The 16,935-nt window shown below is 43.1% G+C and overlaps 1 protein-coding gene across 8 annotated transcripts in view; it reads right to left on the bottom strand.

Moving 5' to 3' along the window:
* The window catches only part of ANO5 (anoctamin 5), a 53,162-nt gene extending 44,329 nt beyond the window's left edge, over nt 1-8,833 (bottom strand). For all 8 annotated transcript variants that reach the window (XM_075281282.1, XM_075281283.1, XM_075281286.1 and 5 more), the window contains exon 1: nt 8,663-8,833. In XM_075281282.1, the coding sequence (XP_075137383.1) occupies nt 8,663-8,723 (61 nt within the window). In that variant the 5' untranslated portion in view covers nt 8,724-8,833. The remainder of the gene's footprint in view (nt 1-8,662) is intronic.
* Between the last annotated feature and the right edge of the window lie 8,102 nt (nt 8,834-16,935).

Genomic DNA, 16,935 nt, shown 5'->3' with positions numbered 1-16,935 from the left:
TAGCCGTGCAGGGTTTTCTGAGATTACAATATTGATGCGCTAGATGTTTGAATAGACTATCAATATGGGACCACTGGAGGTCAAAGGCAGCCCTGCTGACCAGCTGCAGGAGTCACAGCACAGGCCGGCAATGAGGCCTCAGTCTGTTCAGCAGTGGGTAATGCAATGTGGTCTCATTCAAGTGGAATGGACTACCAACGCCCCTTTAAGCAAGGTCTGACTATGAGCTCCGCCACCGATTGGGTATTGCTGATGGGTCATACCATAATCTCACAAAACCTGTCAGAGGAGCAGAATAGAAGAAACAAAGCGCTAGATCCGATTTACTTTTATTATTTTAAATATTATTAAAAATACTAAAAAAAAAATAAATTGTATTATTATTATTATATTACTATTAAAAAATAAACTATGTATGATTTATTAATGCTAATAGAATATATTATTTTATACATATTACTTTAATACTAATATTTTAAAGACAAATAAAAAATGATAAAATATTTCTTAGATAAAAATAACTATTATCTATTTGTAATTTTAAATTATTATAATCAATAATAAATATTAATAATAATATAAATAATAATATTAATTAATAATAATAATAATATTAATAAATCATAATGCTATAATATAATAATAATTTTGATGGAAAGCTAGAAATATTTACATTTTTTTTCAGCATTGTTCAATAAAATTTTTTTAAAATAATTTAAAATAAAAATTGCAGCATATTCCCGGCCTCATCACTGCCCAGGAATGGTAGTCATTTCTATTTCTGTAAAGTTTATTGGCAGGAAATTCTTTCTCCCAGACAACTGTCTGCAGAGTCAGCGAGGAGAGGAGAGCTGCACAAGGAGCGAGGGCTGAATATCGAATATTTTCCACATTATGACGAAGGGCAATCGATGGTAAAGTGAGACCCACGTGACGCGCAACGCGGCTTCCTGGATCTACAAACTCTCACCCCGGGGTCACCTGGTAGTGAGCACTCGAATAATCAGAACGCCCCCAAATCTAAAAATACAAGTATTACGCACCAAAGGGCGTGCCTCTGGGGGATAACATTTTTTTAACCCCTTACAGTATAAGATTCTGAAGTCTCTTATTTTTCCACCTCTTTTTGGTTTCCGTTTTCTAATATTATCAGCAACTCTAAAGCAGAAAGTTTGTTCCAAAAAAACCTGTAAATGAGCAATCCAACCGGTGACAGGGAATGTAAGAAGCGGCGAGGCCCCGAGACCCGTCACGCTTCTGTTTTTCGCTTGCCAGTTTTATTCTGTATTTTGTATAAAGGTCACACCTAACAAGTGTCAGAGGCGAAGGTTTGCCATAAGCGACTAAAAAAAGTCAAGACAATGTATATAATAATTACAAGGAGGCGGTCACACCCGGGGCAGCAGCACTGCATGTAGTTATTGAGAATTAAGGTGTGACCCTATGGGCTGTATCAGGACGCCCACCTCCTCAGGAGCCGTCTTAGTAGGCAGGTCAGTAAATAGGTATATCTTAAAGGGGTTTTCTGTGACTTATACACTGAAGACCTATCCTTAAGATGGACCATCAATGTGGGGGGGTTAAATGCCAGGCCCCCACTGATCAGATGATTGAACAGGTCCCTTCACTGAATACCAAGCACAGCGCCATACATAATATAGAGGCTGTGCTTGGTATTACAGCTCAGCCCCATTGACCTGAATGGATCTGAGCTAATAATGTACCATGCAACCAGTGAACATGAGGTCATCGACACAGGAAAGAAGCCACAGTGGCCCTCAGCAGATTTGTACAATCTTAGGGGCCGCTGCCAGCTCTATACCATACACCCTCTGGATGAGAGCCAGGACATCTTTCCAGTAGCCCCCCCCCCCCCCCATCTACAATAAATGGGCCCTTTCTGAACATTGAGTCTTATAGGCCTTATGAAGTAGGTCAAGTATATTGCTCTATTGTGCACCCGTCAGTGGGCCTACACCTGTCTATAGCCTGCAGGGGAAATCTGAACATATGCTTGCCGAGCAGGTATCAGTATACAAGGGAGACGACTCGAGCCGTCCAGCCTTATCAATCCATGACCTATCATTTAACAATTAAAGATTTTAGGGGCTCACAGAAAACGATGTGATGTCACATTCATTGATCACATGATCTGTTCACGACTCCAGTGCAGACAGTAGATACCATCAAGTGGACTGGGCATGGCTTTATATGAAGAAGCCCAAAAACTAACTGTGTGTAGTCTGTAACCATGAAGACACACAGTTCTGCACAGGGGCTGTATGCACCGCTATTCCATCATGGGTTAAAAGATGATGTGTTCTGTAGTAAGGATTCCTTCCTGTGTCTCACGCTCCAAATATGCTCCTCATTCTGAGCAGGGGGCCTGGTCTGCCCCTATAGCGGTCACACCACCATGTGTAGGATTGTCAGGCCCTCATGGAAGATGAACCAATTTACTAATTTCTAGTTGTTCATTAATTCCAGACCCATAAACCCCGACACCCACTCCCTTATTATCAATCCTTCACATCGATCACATGCGGCCATATACCGCAAAACTGTGCCTGGTACAGCTCCCGCAATACCATAAAACTATAGGACTCTACACCAAGGCCATGGTCACGTCTTATCAGTCGTATACGCCGGCAGTATTCCCCCATGTATTCCTCTGGTGTAAAGTTACAACATATGCCACTGTATATAGTATGCCACTGTATATAGTATGCCACTGTATATAGTATGCCACTGTATATAGCATGCCACTAGCCACAAGGTTTAAGGAATGCAGACCGCAGGGTATACTATACATTTTGGGGGGTAACAATACAATTTGACGTCTCTGCCACCATCAATTCAAAGCCATTTCAGTGCTATTTATGGTAGGACACCCCACCCTGACCCAAAATTACAGGAGTAGCGCTCTGCCCACACCTTCAATTATAGAGACTATAGCCCCAACTGCAGAAACAGGAGGGGTCTGATGTACTGGGGGCGACCACCGACCGCACGCCTAAAGTAAGACAGCGGTATGAGGATGACCTGTGCCCTGGAGGGGTCTAGGTGTCAAATAAACGGACATGGTCCTCAAAGGCACTAGCAGATCTCCCTCCTGGTCCCTCTGATAACACCTCTTGTACTGTGCTTGTGCCAGGAAGTGTTGGCATAGTGGACACAACGTCAATCCTAAAAATCACAATTCACTTAAAGTGGCAAACACCGTCCTATTCGTTGCAGACATTTATGTGTTTTCTGCCAAATCAGCTCCATTACCATGGATAAAACAGATTACAGCCCCAGATAATACTGCAACGAATCTGCCATGTGTGAAAATATCCTTATGTGCTGCCTTCAATGCAAAAGTGGTAGATCCCCGTGTGTTACACGTCAGCGGTCCCTGGAGGATGGGGGACGTCTGGGGGAAACCAGGGAAGGGTTAACACGGAAACCCCATCCTGGAGGGGGTTTATTCTAGATTTGAAGATACAATAATACAATAATCTGCCACAAAATCTGCAACATATGGGGTTTGTGATGGATTTTGGCTTCCCCATTCACCTCATTGTGGGGAAAAACTACCCGAAATCTGAAATAAACATGCTGCAAAGGGGTTTCTGGGGACAGATCATTGATATCAGATAGGTGGGGGTCCGATACCCGGCAGTCCCACTGACCAGCTGTTTGATGGGACCCCTGTGGCCTCATCACTACTTAAAAAGCACAGCGCTGTGTATTGTGTAGTGGCTGTTCTTGGTATTGGAGCTCAGCCTCATTCATTTGAATGGGACTGAGCTGTATGCAGGTAATGAGACCAGTGAATATGACATCACATGACATCTGATTTGTGGGTATACCGGTTATTGAACCCCAGCCAATTTAATATTGCCGGCTTATGGTTGGTCTAGGGATTTTAGTCCAAAAAAAGCGCTTTATTACAATAATAGAAGTACGGATTATTTTGGGTAATACACAGAACCCCCCCCCCCTTGTATTAGCTATTACAGAGAACCACTAGCAGGTTCTGGTGGGGTCCCCTTTGATCTGCTTTTGGATCAGATACTTTAATAGTGCACTGCCCCTTTAAGAAGTGATACATAGTATCTTATCTGAATTACAACATGAATCAACACCACCGAAACAATCACAGTCACAAGAGGAAACGCACAAAGTTTCTGCAACGTTTCTCCTAAAAATAAAAGGTTCCTCTCCTCAAACCACAAGCTCTGTACCAACCCCCGCCCCCCCCCCCCCAAATCTGAACATCCCCAGCCAAATCCTGTCTGTGACACTGCACAAAGTTCAGAATCTTCCAAGATGTAGAAATCCGTCAGCAGAACAATTCTATCAGCTTGTTAAAGCTTTCTTTATAGTTGGATCTGATCTTGGGAAAGCTGAGTGACAACTAATAGGGTTGCATTCTGCATTTTATAGGGGTTATCAGAATTTTACCTTGACCTCACGTTATTAGATGGATTTGCCACTGAGAATGCTGGGTAGAAAGCATATTGGCTGTCACCCTGTCATATTGTCTGCTGGGCAGACATATTGGCTGTCACCCAGCTTTCCCAGAGAGGTTTCTCTAGGATACTGTTGAATGGGAAGTGACTTATACTTAGTAGGGATTATGTCTTTGGGAAGGGGTATAGTGATGCTCATTAATAACAGATAGAGACCATCAGTCATTATTAATGTTGTCCTATAGGGGTATGTACAGGTAACACAACTCCTATTGTCCCTGCCCTCACCAGCAGCAGCTGCCTCTCATCACAGGTGACACTTTTCACCGCTGCAAGGTATATTTACCTGCAGGTGACTCAGACAACAAGGAACCGTGACGGTAACTCTCACTTTCTACTATTCTGCACAGCCCAGCTGGGTGACACAGGGTTTCCATCACACACGACATCACCACTGTGAGCAAATTAAAGTGTAATGACCTGGACGCCATGCCTTACAATGTATTGGTGTCACTTTAATTCAATTAGAGACTATTCACATAGGGCAGATAGTCCCAGGAGAACCAGGACATATGTGCTGGGATTATAGACCTGAACCCCATAGGAATGATCCACAACATCGGAGTAGTGGTTGAGCCCCCTGAGATGTCTCCTGCATCCAGTGAAGATGTCCTGACACAGCAGAGACCTCCGTGGTGTTGAATGGCCAATCATTGGCTGTAGCGGTGACTTTGCAGCGTGTTGGTGACCACTGAGGTCACTGCTGTGGCCGCATGTTTGTGTCTATTGTGGGATATTGTGTGATGTATTACATGATAGGAATGACATGTCATTTCTATCATGTAATGTCCATTATCATCAACAGGGCCACACACGATCTGTTGGAATCGGCCATTAGATGGACCCGTCTCTACTGATCCATCCATTCTATAGTCCTTAGGACAGAACAGAAAGGCCGAAACACCACCGATGTGACGTTACCCCCAAAACACAGTGTATATGTATAGTGTATACGTATACAGTGTACTCCAGATGAGTGTATAATATCTAAAGGTGTGTTATATGTACATGATATATGTCTGTGTGTGTACACACACACACTTTACATACATACACATATACACTGTATTCTGGAATAGTTTATTGTATACATATAGTTATTATAGATACATAACATATGGGTATGTATATAATATATTGCAGATGACTGATATCTATCTATAAGGGTATGATACAGTATATAATATAGTATAATATTGTACATAGCATATGGGTGTGTGTGTGTGTGTGTAGATGACATGTATATAATATATAGGCTCCCCTGTGTGTCTCCAGTTCACTGACAACTCCTTGTATATACTGTATATATTCCTTGTGTCTGTTTCTAGTCTCACTGCCTGCTCCTTATATACACTGTATATATGACATGTATATATACCCCTTGTGTCTGTCTCCAGTCTCACCGACTGCTCCTTATATATACTGTATATGTGACATGTATATACCCCTTGTGTCTGTCTCCAGTCTCACTGCCTGCTCCTTATATATACTGTATGTGACATGTATATACTGTATATACCCCTTGTGTCTGTCTCCAGTCTCAGTGACGGCTCCTTATATATACTGTATATGTGCCATGTATATACTGTATATACTCCTTGTGTCTGTCTCCAGTCTTATATATACTGTATATACTCCTTGTGTCTGTCTCCAGTCTCACTGCCTGCTCCTTATATATACTGTATATGTGACATGTATACACTGTATATACCCCTTGTGTCTCTGTCTCCAGTCTCACTGACGGCTCCTTATATATACTGTATATGTGCCATGTATATACTGTATATACTCCTTGTGTCTGTCTCCAGTCTTATATATACTGTATATACTCCTTGTGTCTGTCTCCAGTCTCACTGACGGCTCCTTATATATACTGTATATGTGACATGTATATACTGTATAGATCTCTTGTATCTGTCTCCAGTCTTATATATACTGTATATACTCCTTGTGTCTGTCTCCAGTCTCACTGACGGCTCCTTATATATACTGTATATGTGACATGTATATACTGTATAGATCCCTTGTATCTGTCTCCAGTCTTATATATACTGTACTCCTTGTGTCTGTCTCCAGTCTCACTGACGGTTCCTTATATATACTGTATATATGACATGTATATACTCCTTGTGTCTGTCTCCAGTCTCACTGCCTGTATATATATTACTGTATATATGACATGTATATACTCCTTGTGTCTGTCTCCAGTCTCACTGACGGCTCCTTATATATACTGTATATGTGACATGTATATACTGTATATACCCCTTGTGTCTGTCTCCAGTCTTATATATACTGTATATGTGACATGTATATACTGTATATACCCCTTGTGTCTGTCTCCAGTCTTATATATACTGTATATGTGACATGTATATACTGTATATACTCCTTGTGTCTGTCTCCAGTCTTATATATACTGTATATACTCCTTGTGTCTGTCTCCAGTCTCACTGACGGCTCCTTATATATACTGTATATGTGACATGTATATACTGTATATACTCCTTGTGTCTGTCTCCAGTCTTATATATACTGTATATATGACATGTATATACTCCTTGTGTCTGTCTCCAGTCTTATATATACTGTATATATGACATGTATATACTCCTTGTGTCTGTCTCCAGTCTTATATATACTGTATATACTCCTTGTGTCTGTCTCCAGTCTTATATATACTGTATATACTCCTTGTGTCTGTCTCCAGTCTTATATATACTGTATATGTGACATGTATATACTGTATATACTCCTTGTGTCTGTCTCCAGTCTTATATATACTGTATATATGACATGTATATACTCCTTGTGTCTGTCTCCAGTCTTATATATACTGTATATACTCCTTGTGTCTGTCTCCAGTCTTATATATACTGTATATATGACATGTATATACTCCTTGTGTCTGTCTCCAGTCTTATATATACTGTATATATGACATGTATATACTCCTTGTGTCTGTCTCCAGTCTTATATATACTGTATATACTCCTTGTGTCTGTCTCCAGTCTCACTGACGGCTCCTTATATATACTGTATATGTGACATGTATATACTGTATATACTCCTTGTGTCTGTCTCCAGTCTTATATATACTGTATATATGACATGTATATACTCCTTGTGTCTGTCTCCAGTCTTATATATACTGTATATATGACATGTATATACTCCTTGTGTCTGTCTCCAGTCTTATATATACTGTATATATGACATGTATATACTCCTTGTGTCTGTCTCCAGTCTTATATATACTGTATATACTCCTTGTGTCTGTCTCCAGTCTTATATATACTGTATATACTCCTTGTGTCTGTCTCCAGTCTTATATATACTGTATATGTGACATGTATATACTGTATATACTCCTTGTGTCTGTCTCCAGTCTTATATATACTGTATATATGACATGTATATACTCCTTGTGTCTGTCTCCAGTCTTATATATACTGTATATACTCCTTGTGTCTGTCTCCAGTCTTATATATACTGTATATATGACATGTATATACTCCTTGTGTCTGTCTCCAGTCTTATATATACTGTATATATGACATGTATATACTCCTTGTGTCTGTCTCCAGTCTTATATATACTGTATATACTCCTTGTGTCTGTCTCCAGTCTCACTGACGGCTCCTTATATATACTGTATATGTGACATGTATATACTGTATATACTCCTTGTGTCTGTCTCCAGTCTTATATATACTGTATATATGACATGTATATACTCCTTGTGTCTGTCTCCAGTCTTATATATACTGTATATACTCCTTGTGTCTGTCTCCAGTCTCACTGACGGCTCCTTATATATACTGTATATGTGACATGTATATACTGTATATACTCCTTGTGTCTGTCTCCAGTCTTATATATACTGTATATATGACATGTATATACTCCTTGTGTCTGTCTCCAGTCTTATATATACTGTATATATGACATGTATATACCCCTTGTGTCTGTCTCCAGTCTCTCTGACGGCTCCTTGTAAGGACACATGCGGCGGGGATTCCCGGAGACATTCCAGTCATGAGTCACCCGAGGACCCGGACAGTCCTGATTCCCTCCCGCCCCCCCCAATCCTCAGGCGGGGCCCCCCATAGACCCGGGTTACCCCCATTTCCCCCCGTACTTACCGTCCCCCGTTTCAGACATCTCTATGAGGGTCTCCTCCTCTTTCCTCCCGTTACGGTTCATGGTTCCCGGTCCTGCCGCCTGTTCTACCGGGGACAAGAATAAAGCGGCGGAGCAGCCGGGAGCAGCACCGAGCGGCGGATACAACCGTGACACGGCGGACACACGGACTGACGGGCGGCCTCCCACCGCTCCTCCTCCCCGGCTCCTCCTCAGTATCCTCCCCCGCCCCCTGTATGTGCTGAGGGAAGCCTTGGCCGCTACCTGGAGGCGGAGGACTACAACCCCCAGCCTGCCCTGACTGCTGCATCACTGCTGGGGGTTGTAGTCCCACTCACGTAGTCTATGGCGCTTCACTATTACACATGATAGCATTTGGGAAATTAATGAAAGTGTTTAAAAATAACCCAAAAACCTCTTATGGTTGCCCATAGCAACCAATCACAGAACAGCTTCAATGCCTTATAGAACTCTGCAGCCAATCTTCGCATAGATTTCATTTGTTATAGAACTTTATACAGCCAATCACAGCACAGCTTTCATTTCTATTCCGTTCTTGAAAAGTGAAAGCTGTTCTGTGATTGGTTGTTATGTGTAACAGTGAACAATAAAGCTGCCTGACTAAACCTATTTTTAAGAATTCTTGATGCTAATTTAAAGAATTTTCACATTGTCACTATTATTTTTTTTAGAAAATACTAATGCCTGCAATTTTCACTCTGCTTACTAAGCCTAATAATAAACAGACATGTGGCATGCCAAACCTATAAGGGATTATATGCATTTACATCACAGGCAGTATTAAAATATAAGATAAAAATGAGAAAAAAAGTGATTGACGTCACTATCTGATTTTAATAAATTAAATAAAAATAGAATCTGAAGGACATGTATTTAAAGGGGAACTCTAAGCAACGCGTAAGATGTTTTCTGCATGGATATATCATGTGCAGCTCATACCCATGCCAGCTCAGTTGACAGCACACATGTTGAATCTTGCCCCCGTGTAATACTGAGCCGCCACGGACTATATTTAGCCAGATGTTAATGGCAGGCTGGGCCGGGTAGTCTCTTATTTTCTCCAAACAGATTCACCACAATAGAGACAAGTACCGAGCCCTACATGGGAGATGCTGGGAGTGGTTGTCCCATAGAATAATCTTATATTATATCGTGGCCCAAACCTTTAATCGCCAAAAAGTCCAAAAGAGAACTCAAGAGCAGCAAAAGTAGAAAGATTAGAGGTCTGTAATCCTGTCGCATGTTAATCCGGCCGTGCAGGAAAACACATCATCTGAATTATTTTTATATACTTTTACTAATGAGCATGGTTTTATTCCTGATGTAAAAAAATTTTAAAACAAATTGAAGGAATTCCTAAAATTTGCAAGTTTTTAGAGACACAATTTGGGAAAGTTAAATCTAAACCTAATGTGCTGTGCGCCCCGGGACGGTCACTTTTTATAGAAACACTGTGTTTTTGGTTTTTGAGGAAATTCAGCAGAAAAATATGTTGCAGAGAAAGTGTTTTTGAAAATCGCTAATATTCATTTCACCTGCGAAAATGTTGCTTTTTCCCTAGAAATGAATCATAAATGAAAAACGTGGAAAAACAGTGAAAAACACAAATGTTTTTGGCATTGCCTTTAATACAATTTAAGCATGTATTCACACTGTGCTTGCAATTTCATGTTGAGCTGCAAAAACTCCTGATGGATAGATCAACCGCGCCTTGGTGTAACATGGAGAGCTCAGCCCTGGTACAGTAGAAAGTTTGGAAGAAGCCTGGGCAGCTCTTGGACCTATGGAGGACAGGCCCAAGGCGGATCCCTAGTGGTTGCTGAGAAGATGTGCATGTTTTTGCTTCACTGATAAGAGCGGGAGAATGTGCCATACGACCATGGAGCTGAGCTGAGGTTGAGCCTAGTGCAAGTTCGTGAGGACGGGGCAAGAGGTGCGGGGATCCGCCTGGGGAGGAGAGCTGGATGCGGTAGCATAGATGACTGTCAAGGGTAGGCCAATATTAGGCAAGGCGGCCATTGCAGCAACCACAGAGAGGTGACAGAGGTACAGCTGTTATTGTGGAGGAATTGTTCTGTGGCAAGCAGTAGCACACTTCATGTTTGGGAAAAGGCAACTCCACTTACAAAGGCAGAGTGACTGATAATGGAGGACAACAAAAAATTGGGGCCGGCCTGATACAATGATCGGCCTGAAGAACAGCGCTCACCCAGAAGATGACAGAAACTTCTTTTATAACAAATGGAACAGCACAACGCGTTTCGGACATATGGTAGTCCTTCCTCAAGTGCACAGTCACTGGCCTGGAGGAGTCATTGGGACTTTAATGGGGTTGTCCCATTATGGACACTTATCTCCATCCACAGGACAGTGTACTATTGTTGGGGGGCTCAGACTGCCAGACCCCATAGCTATCAGGAGGACGAGAGACCAAAAGTCCCCCTAAACCCTCCTTGTGAATGGACCACCATGAGGTTGTAATCTCCTGCAATACCCATTCAGGAGGCTTTAGGAGGACTTTCGGCCCCCATCCTGCTAATCACTGGTGAATCTGGTGGTCAGACCTACATGATCGAACACTTATCCCCCATCCTGTGACTATTGGATGAGTGTCCATAGCAGCACAATCCCTTTAAGTAGTGTTACTGGCTCGGTTCATGGCTCATCTTCATTAAAGGTGTTGTCTTGGACCTGAAGGTAATTGATACTGAAGACCTATCCACAGGATATCCGGATATCCATCAATATTAGATCTATGATGATCTGACACCTGAACCCCATCCCCATCAAGGTTTTCTGCTGCCAGAAGCCATATAATAGGTATAGCTGGACACAAGCAGCTATGATCCTGTTTAAGTGAATGGGATTTGATCTGCAGTCGCCTGGAACTCTAGCCCCGCGCCCATTCCCTTACATAGGATCAGAGCTGCTTCTGGCCATATACTTAGTATGTGGTTTCTGGCGGCCGAAACAGATGATTGGGACAGGGTCTGGGTGTTAGACCCAAACCAGTCTGATACTGATGACCTATCCTGTGTATAGGCAATAAGCATCCATTACCTTCAGGTCCTGAGCGACCCCGTTAACGTTACACTGGGCTACTGTATATCAGTATACCTTGTTTTTAGTACTATTCCATACAGCGACATACATTATGGAGGACAGAGGAATAATATCGGAGAGACAAAGGCACTCACACCATTACCACATTGTGCAAAGTCACAGGTACAGGGAAACTTTTTGGCAAAACTGCAACAAAGACATGCAGCTTATCCAGAGTGAACCTCCCCGCTGCTCCATGACCGCCCCATGTGTGCGACTACCCCCAGACTGACTGTGTGACTAATATTCGGCTGTGCTGAGCTCATTCACTTGTTCGCCTCTGTATCACTTCCTGACCATGTGAGGATACACCCTGTGCGAGAGAATGTATGACTGTCAGACTGAGTCCTCAGGATACGCCATAAATACCTTATAGGTCAGGATTCCCACATTGAATGTAGGTCAGTGATCACTATAACCCCCTCTGATGTGTGATAACCGGGGTCCCCATGTTAACTGTGTGGTGAACATACGTGACCAGTTCTCCACTCACTTCTATGGGGCTGATAGAGATGGCTATAGGCTATATGTCCATTCTATAGAAGTAAACAGAGTGGCGGTCACTGGTCTTGTATGTGTACTACTGATCCATTTACATGGGGGGCCCCATTCACTCATATTATGGGGTTTATCACCTGTCCTCTGAATATGCCATATATGTATTGGTAATACCCCATTAAAGAGGACCTTTTGTCATCTCAGACTATTTCCATCCTTCCATAGGCGTCACTCGGCTAATTTCAGCACTCAATATGTTAATTATGTTGTCTACTGTCAAGTGGGCGGGTCTTAGATTCACTGTCACATCCTAGGACTGCCCAGCTGACAGTAAAGAATTTAAAGGGGTATTCCCATGACGCTTGTTCACTAACCTGCAGGCTGTTGTGCTCTCTTCACTTCCTGCTTTTCTCGGGGTTTCACTTGCACAGGATTGGTTGTAAATGAATTACCACAGTATGAAGCTGATGTAGCAGAGCTGGATTTGAGTCAGTTTGCATTACATACAGAGGTAACGACTCCCTATCTCAGCTTTTATCATCCAAATTCAATTAAACCGACTGATAAGAGCTCAGAAATCCTGGAGCTCTCACCTCCCCCTCCCCTATCTGAGAAGCTCCACTACTTAAAAGACACAAACAGCTCAGAGCTGCTCCCACACCCTCCCCCTCCCCCCTGAGAGCAGGCAGCTACATCACTTGACAAATGAGCAGATAATCCCAAGGGCCATAGAAATGGAGTGTAAACAATGAAGTGAATAAATTAAGATAGCGGCCAAACAAAGCAGTTTTGATAAAGCAATGCATTTAGGAAAAGTCTTAAATCCACATAAACTAGCAGTATAGATAGAATCCTATAAACTGTGTGCTGAAACTAACAGCATCGATCGGTCAGGATTGAGGAGGGCTAGAGAAAAAACTCCAACTGTGCTGAAATCCACAGAGTGGCAGCTATTAGAAGATGGAAGAGTAGGAGAAAGTGGTGGAAGGTTCCCTTTAAGTTTTTGTGTATGATCTAGACATAATGATAGGAGAAAAGCGGCCAACACAATCATCAGACATATGGCATACAGACACCTTAGAATTACTAATATTATCCTGTTTGGGAATGGACGCTGCAGATATACAGGGATATAATCTTCTTGTGCCATCTAGTGGACAAACAGTGAACTACATGTTTTTACTGCATATTCATACTGGGTTTTTTGACATGAAAAACTCCACTTCTAAAATACCCCAAACCATGAGTTTTTGGATGAGGTTTGTAAAAAAGATACACTTTTTTGACAAGGTCTTTGATATGAAGTTGTGTCCAGTGAAGTCAATGGAAGACCTCTTAAGGCAAGGGCCCCATGTGGCGTAAACCTCTGCAGCAAAAACTGTTGCGTTTTACAGTTACTGCAAAGTGGATGGGAATCCAGCGACTCCCATCCACCCATTGCAGAAAAATGCGTGTAGCAGAAATTGTGCGCTTTCCAAAAACCGCCGCGGTTTAGGAAATCACAGCATGTTAGTTATACCTACGGAACTGACGGCGGTTTCCCTATAGGTATAATAGAAGCAGAAAGTCTGCAGAGAAAACATCGATGGACTTTCTGTGAAAAGCACTGCGTGTAAAAAGTATTGCTGAGACGGTTTTTCCTGTAGCACTTTTTTGCTGCAACCCATTCCGTGATGGTTTGCAGTATTTTCAATGTGGAAGTCCTCATGGAAAAACCTATAGCAGATTAGGTTCTCCTAAAAGGGACTTTATTGCAAATCACATTTACCACCTGTATATAGGGAAGTTATTACACTTTTTGGGGTGCATTTGAGAGTCCTGAGTCTCCTTTTTCTCTTCACATACACGGCAGCGGTAAAGATGAGTCTGCACAGAGATCAGCACTCGGCTGATTCTTTAACTTCCATTGAGTTTCTATGGGGCAGTGATGTGCAAACCCATCCTCGCTTAGGTCATTATAGGTGTGGCCCCCATCGTTGGAAAAATGTCCTCGGGCCGTAGTTTGAGGGCCCCTGCTTTAGGGAGCTGCAGGTGTGATGAGAATGACATCATCACAATGTGCCTAAAGCTCCAGGAGCACACAGGGGCAGAATGGTGAATCAGGGACATACGTCTCGCTGGCCAGGATAGCGGGACAGGACCTGGAATTTGGGGTTCTTCTGCTGAATCGGGACAGTTGGAAGGTGTGCACTGGCAGTGACGATGAATGAAGGACAGAATAAATGTAGGGCTCAGAGAACCAGATAGACTTGGTTACCTCACCTGCAACATGATAGGTCATCAGTGTGTGATCCATTGTGATCTGACACTAAGACACTGTACAGATCATCTGATCTAGTAGCCTCCATTTGCTGGAAGCTCCTATAGGGTGGGCGGTATCAAACACTGATCCTGGTCAAGTAAGGGCCCATTCACACAATGTATTTTGGCACATAATGTGCCACGTAGACGCCGCAGGAGCTTTTGCAGGCCGTATACGCTCCCATTGTTTTCAATGGGAGCCGGTACCATGAACGCAGCGCTATTTTGCGGCCATGATTTTGCGGCGGCCGCAAAATAGTGCAGCGTATACGGTACCTGCTCCCACTGAAAACAATGGGAGCGTATACGGCCCGCAAAAGCTCCCGCGGCGTCTACGTGGCACATTACGTGCCAAAATACATTGTGTGAATGGGCCCTAATAAGAGTAGCGCTGCAGTTCACCGGAACCACTGTCTACCAATAAGTATTTGGACACCCACGCAAATGAAGATATCTGGGGTCGTGATGTACGTCACACCTTCCGCCGTTAAATAGGAAGCAGCATTGGCATTAGAGCATTGGCATTAGTCGCTTGCAAGATCCCACGAAGAGCAGAGTTGTCTGATTTCGAGAAAGGGGTAATTGTCGGGTACCACAGAAATAGTCGATCCTTAAGGGACATAATAAGCGAACTGAATTACCCAAAATCGACAGTGGCCTATGTGATGATGAAGTGGAAGGTGAACCATGATTGTCGGAATGTGCCCGAGTCGGCAGACCCCCCGACACTGGGAGATAGAGACTGACGAGTGCCAGAGAAACCGCACCCAACCGATGGCTCACATACACCAGGTGTGTCACCAGGCATCCGGGAGTATTGTGTCCATCAATCCCATCCGTAAGGAAGCGTCTGCTGGGGTCTACCAACTATTCATTAGGAATATATGTTGTTTTTCTATTCGACCACCGGTATCCAAATACTTATTGGTAGACAGTGTAGAGTGGTCAGGGATCCTATTACTTGAATGTTAGCGCTGCTGTATGCATTGCTTCACCACTATCAGAGCTAGAAGATCTGATGTATGTGGGCTCCAGATGTCAGACCCTGACAGATCACATACTGATGACCTCTCCTTCTGCAGGTATATGTGTGTATCTACATGTACTTGTTCTGTAAGTCTAGGTACCTATCTCTATGTATAGGTTTTTGTACACATATACATACAGTATACGTATGTGCATGTATAGTAGTGTGCATCTGCATGCATAAGTGTGTACCTGTATGTATGCTGATATATCTCTATAGGTTGTAGGAAGGTGGCAGGTAGAGAGCTGGAATCACGCTCCAGATGGAATCTCCTCCAGATTTGTAACTTAGGTGTGGTCCAGGGCGGTTCTTACGTAGGCCTCAGCCCCAGGTATGAGTCCTGGGCTTATTACTGGGCCAGAAAAGGCTGCAGATCCTGCACTTCAGGAAAGATCCAGGGAGCGAAAGGAGGCGTCTGAGTCTAGTGAGACTGTATCGTGCTTATTTGTTTGTTCTATGTCTGTTAGTAAGCCACACATATAGGTAGCTTATTATTATTATTTAGTTAGTGGCTCAGACAAGCAGGATTTTGTTTCTTACTGTTTTGCCGAAGTTAAAGCTATATTTTATTTTGCCCATTTTTTGTGCCTGAAGTCAAGGTCTATTTATTTTGCTGTGTTTTTGTAAATAACCCTGTTTGCCGCAAGATTTGTGCCCCTGTCTCTGATTGGTTGGTTCTGCACCACTGCTGCTACCGGGCTTCCTACCCCACAAGGTGTATATATCTGCACACATAGGTCTGTAAGTAAGCTGCAGTACAGTACATCACCACTAAGTGTCAGTAGGGTCACATGTAATGTTTTCCAGTCCGTTATGCCCGTTGCAGGGTCTCTTGTAGGGGGTCTACAGCTTGTGTCTGTCCTGAGCATGTGACTTCATATACAGGGTGACCACTGGCGAGATTCGGGGTTCTTTAGTTAATGTCGCAGTATAATTGGTTACACAAATCTATAATGACTTTAGACCAGGCGGAATGTGGTACAACAACAAAAGGGAAACCTCCTCCCACGGCTGTTAACCCCAACATACAATAAAAACTCTGACACGCACTTGGATGGTAAAATAGTGGGGGTCGGCCACAGCTTTATTAAACTATAAACATATCGGCAGGCCCTGCTATCCCCCTCCCCTTTACTCTTGGACCAAGCGCGTCACCGGAATGCCCCGCCACCGCCTGCGGTGTGCATGTGTATGATGTTCAACGGGTGACGCGCTCCATCTTCTACCACCGATGACCAGAAGGGGAAGGGAGGGGAAAGGCGCAAGGTCCCGCCAACATGCAAGCTGTGACACCTGAAAAAAAATAAACCAGAATAAATAACAAGG

Source organism: Leptodactylus fuscus, chromosome 7 (genome assembly GCF_031893055.1).
Source record: "Leptodactylus fuscus isolate aLepFus1 chromosome 7, aLepFus1.hap2, whole genome shotgun sequence".
Lineage (NCBI taxonomy): Eukaryota > Metazoa > Chordata > Amphibia > Anura > Leptodactylidae > Leptodactylus > Leptodactylus fuscus.
The sequence above is the reverse complement of the archived record's forward strand: the minus strand, read 5'-3'. Positions and strand labels throughout refer to the sequence as shown.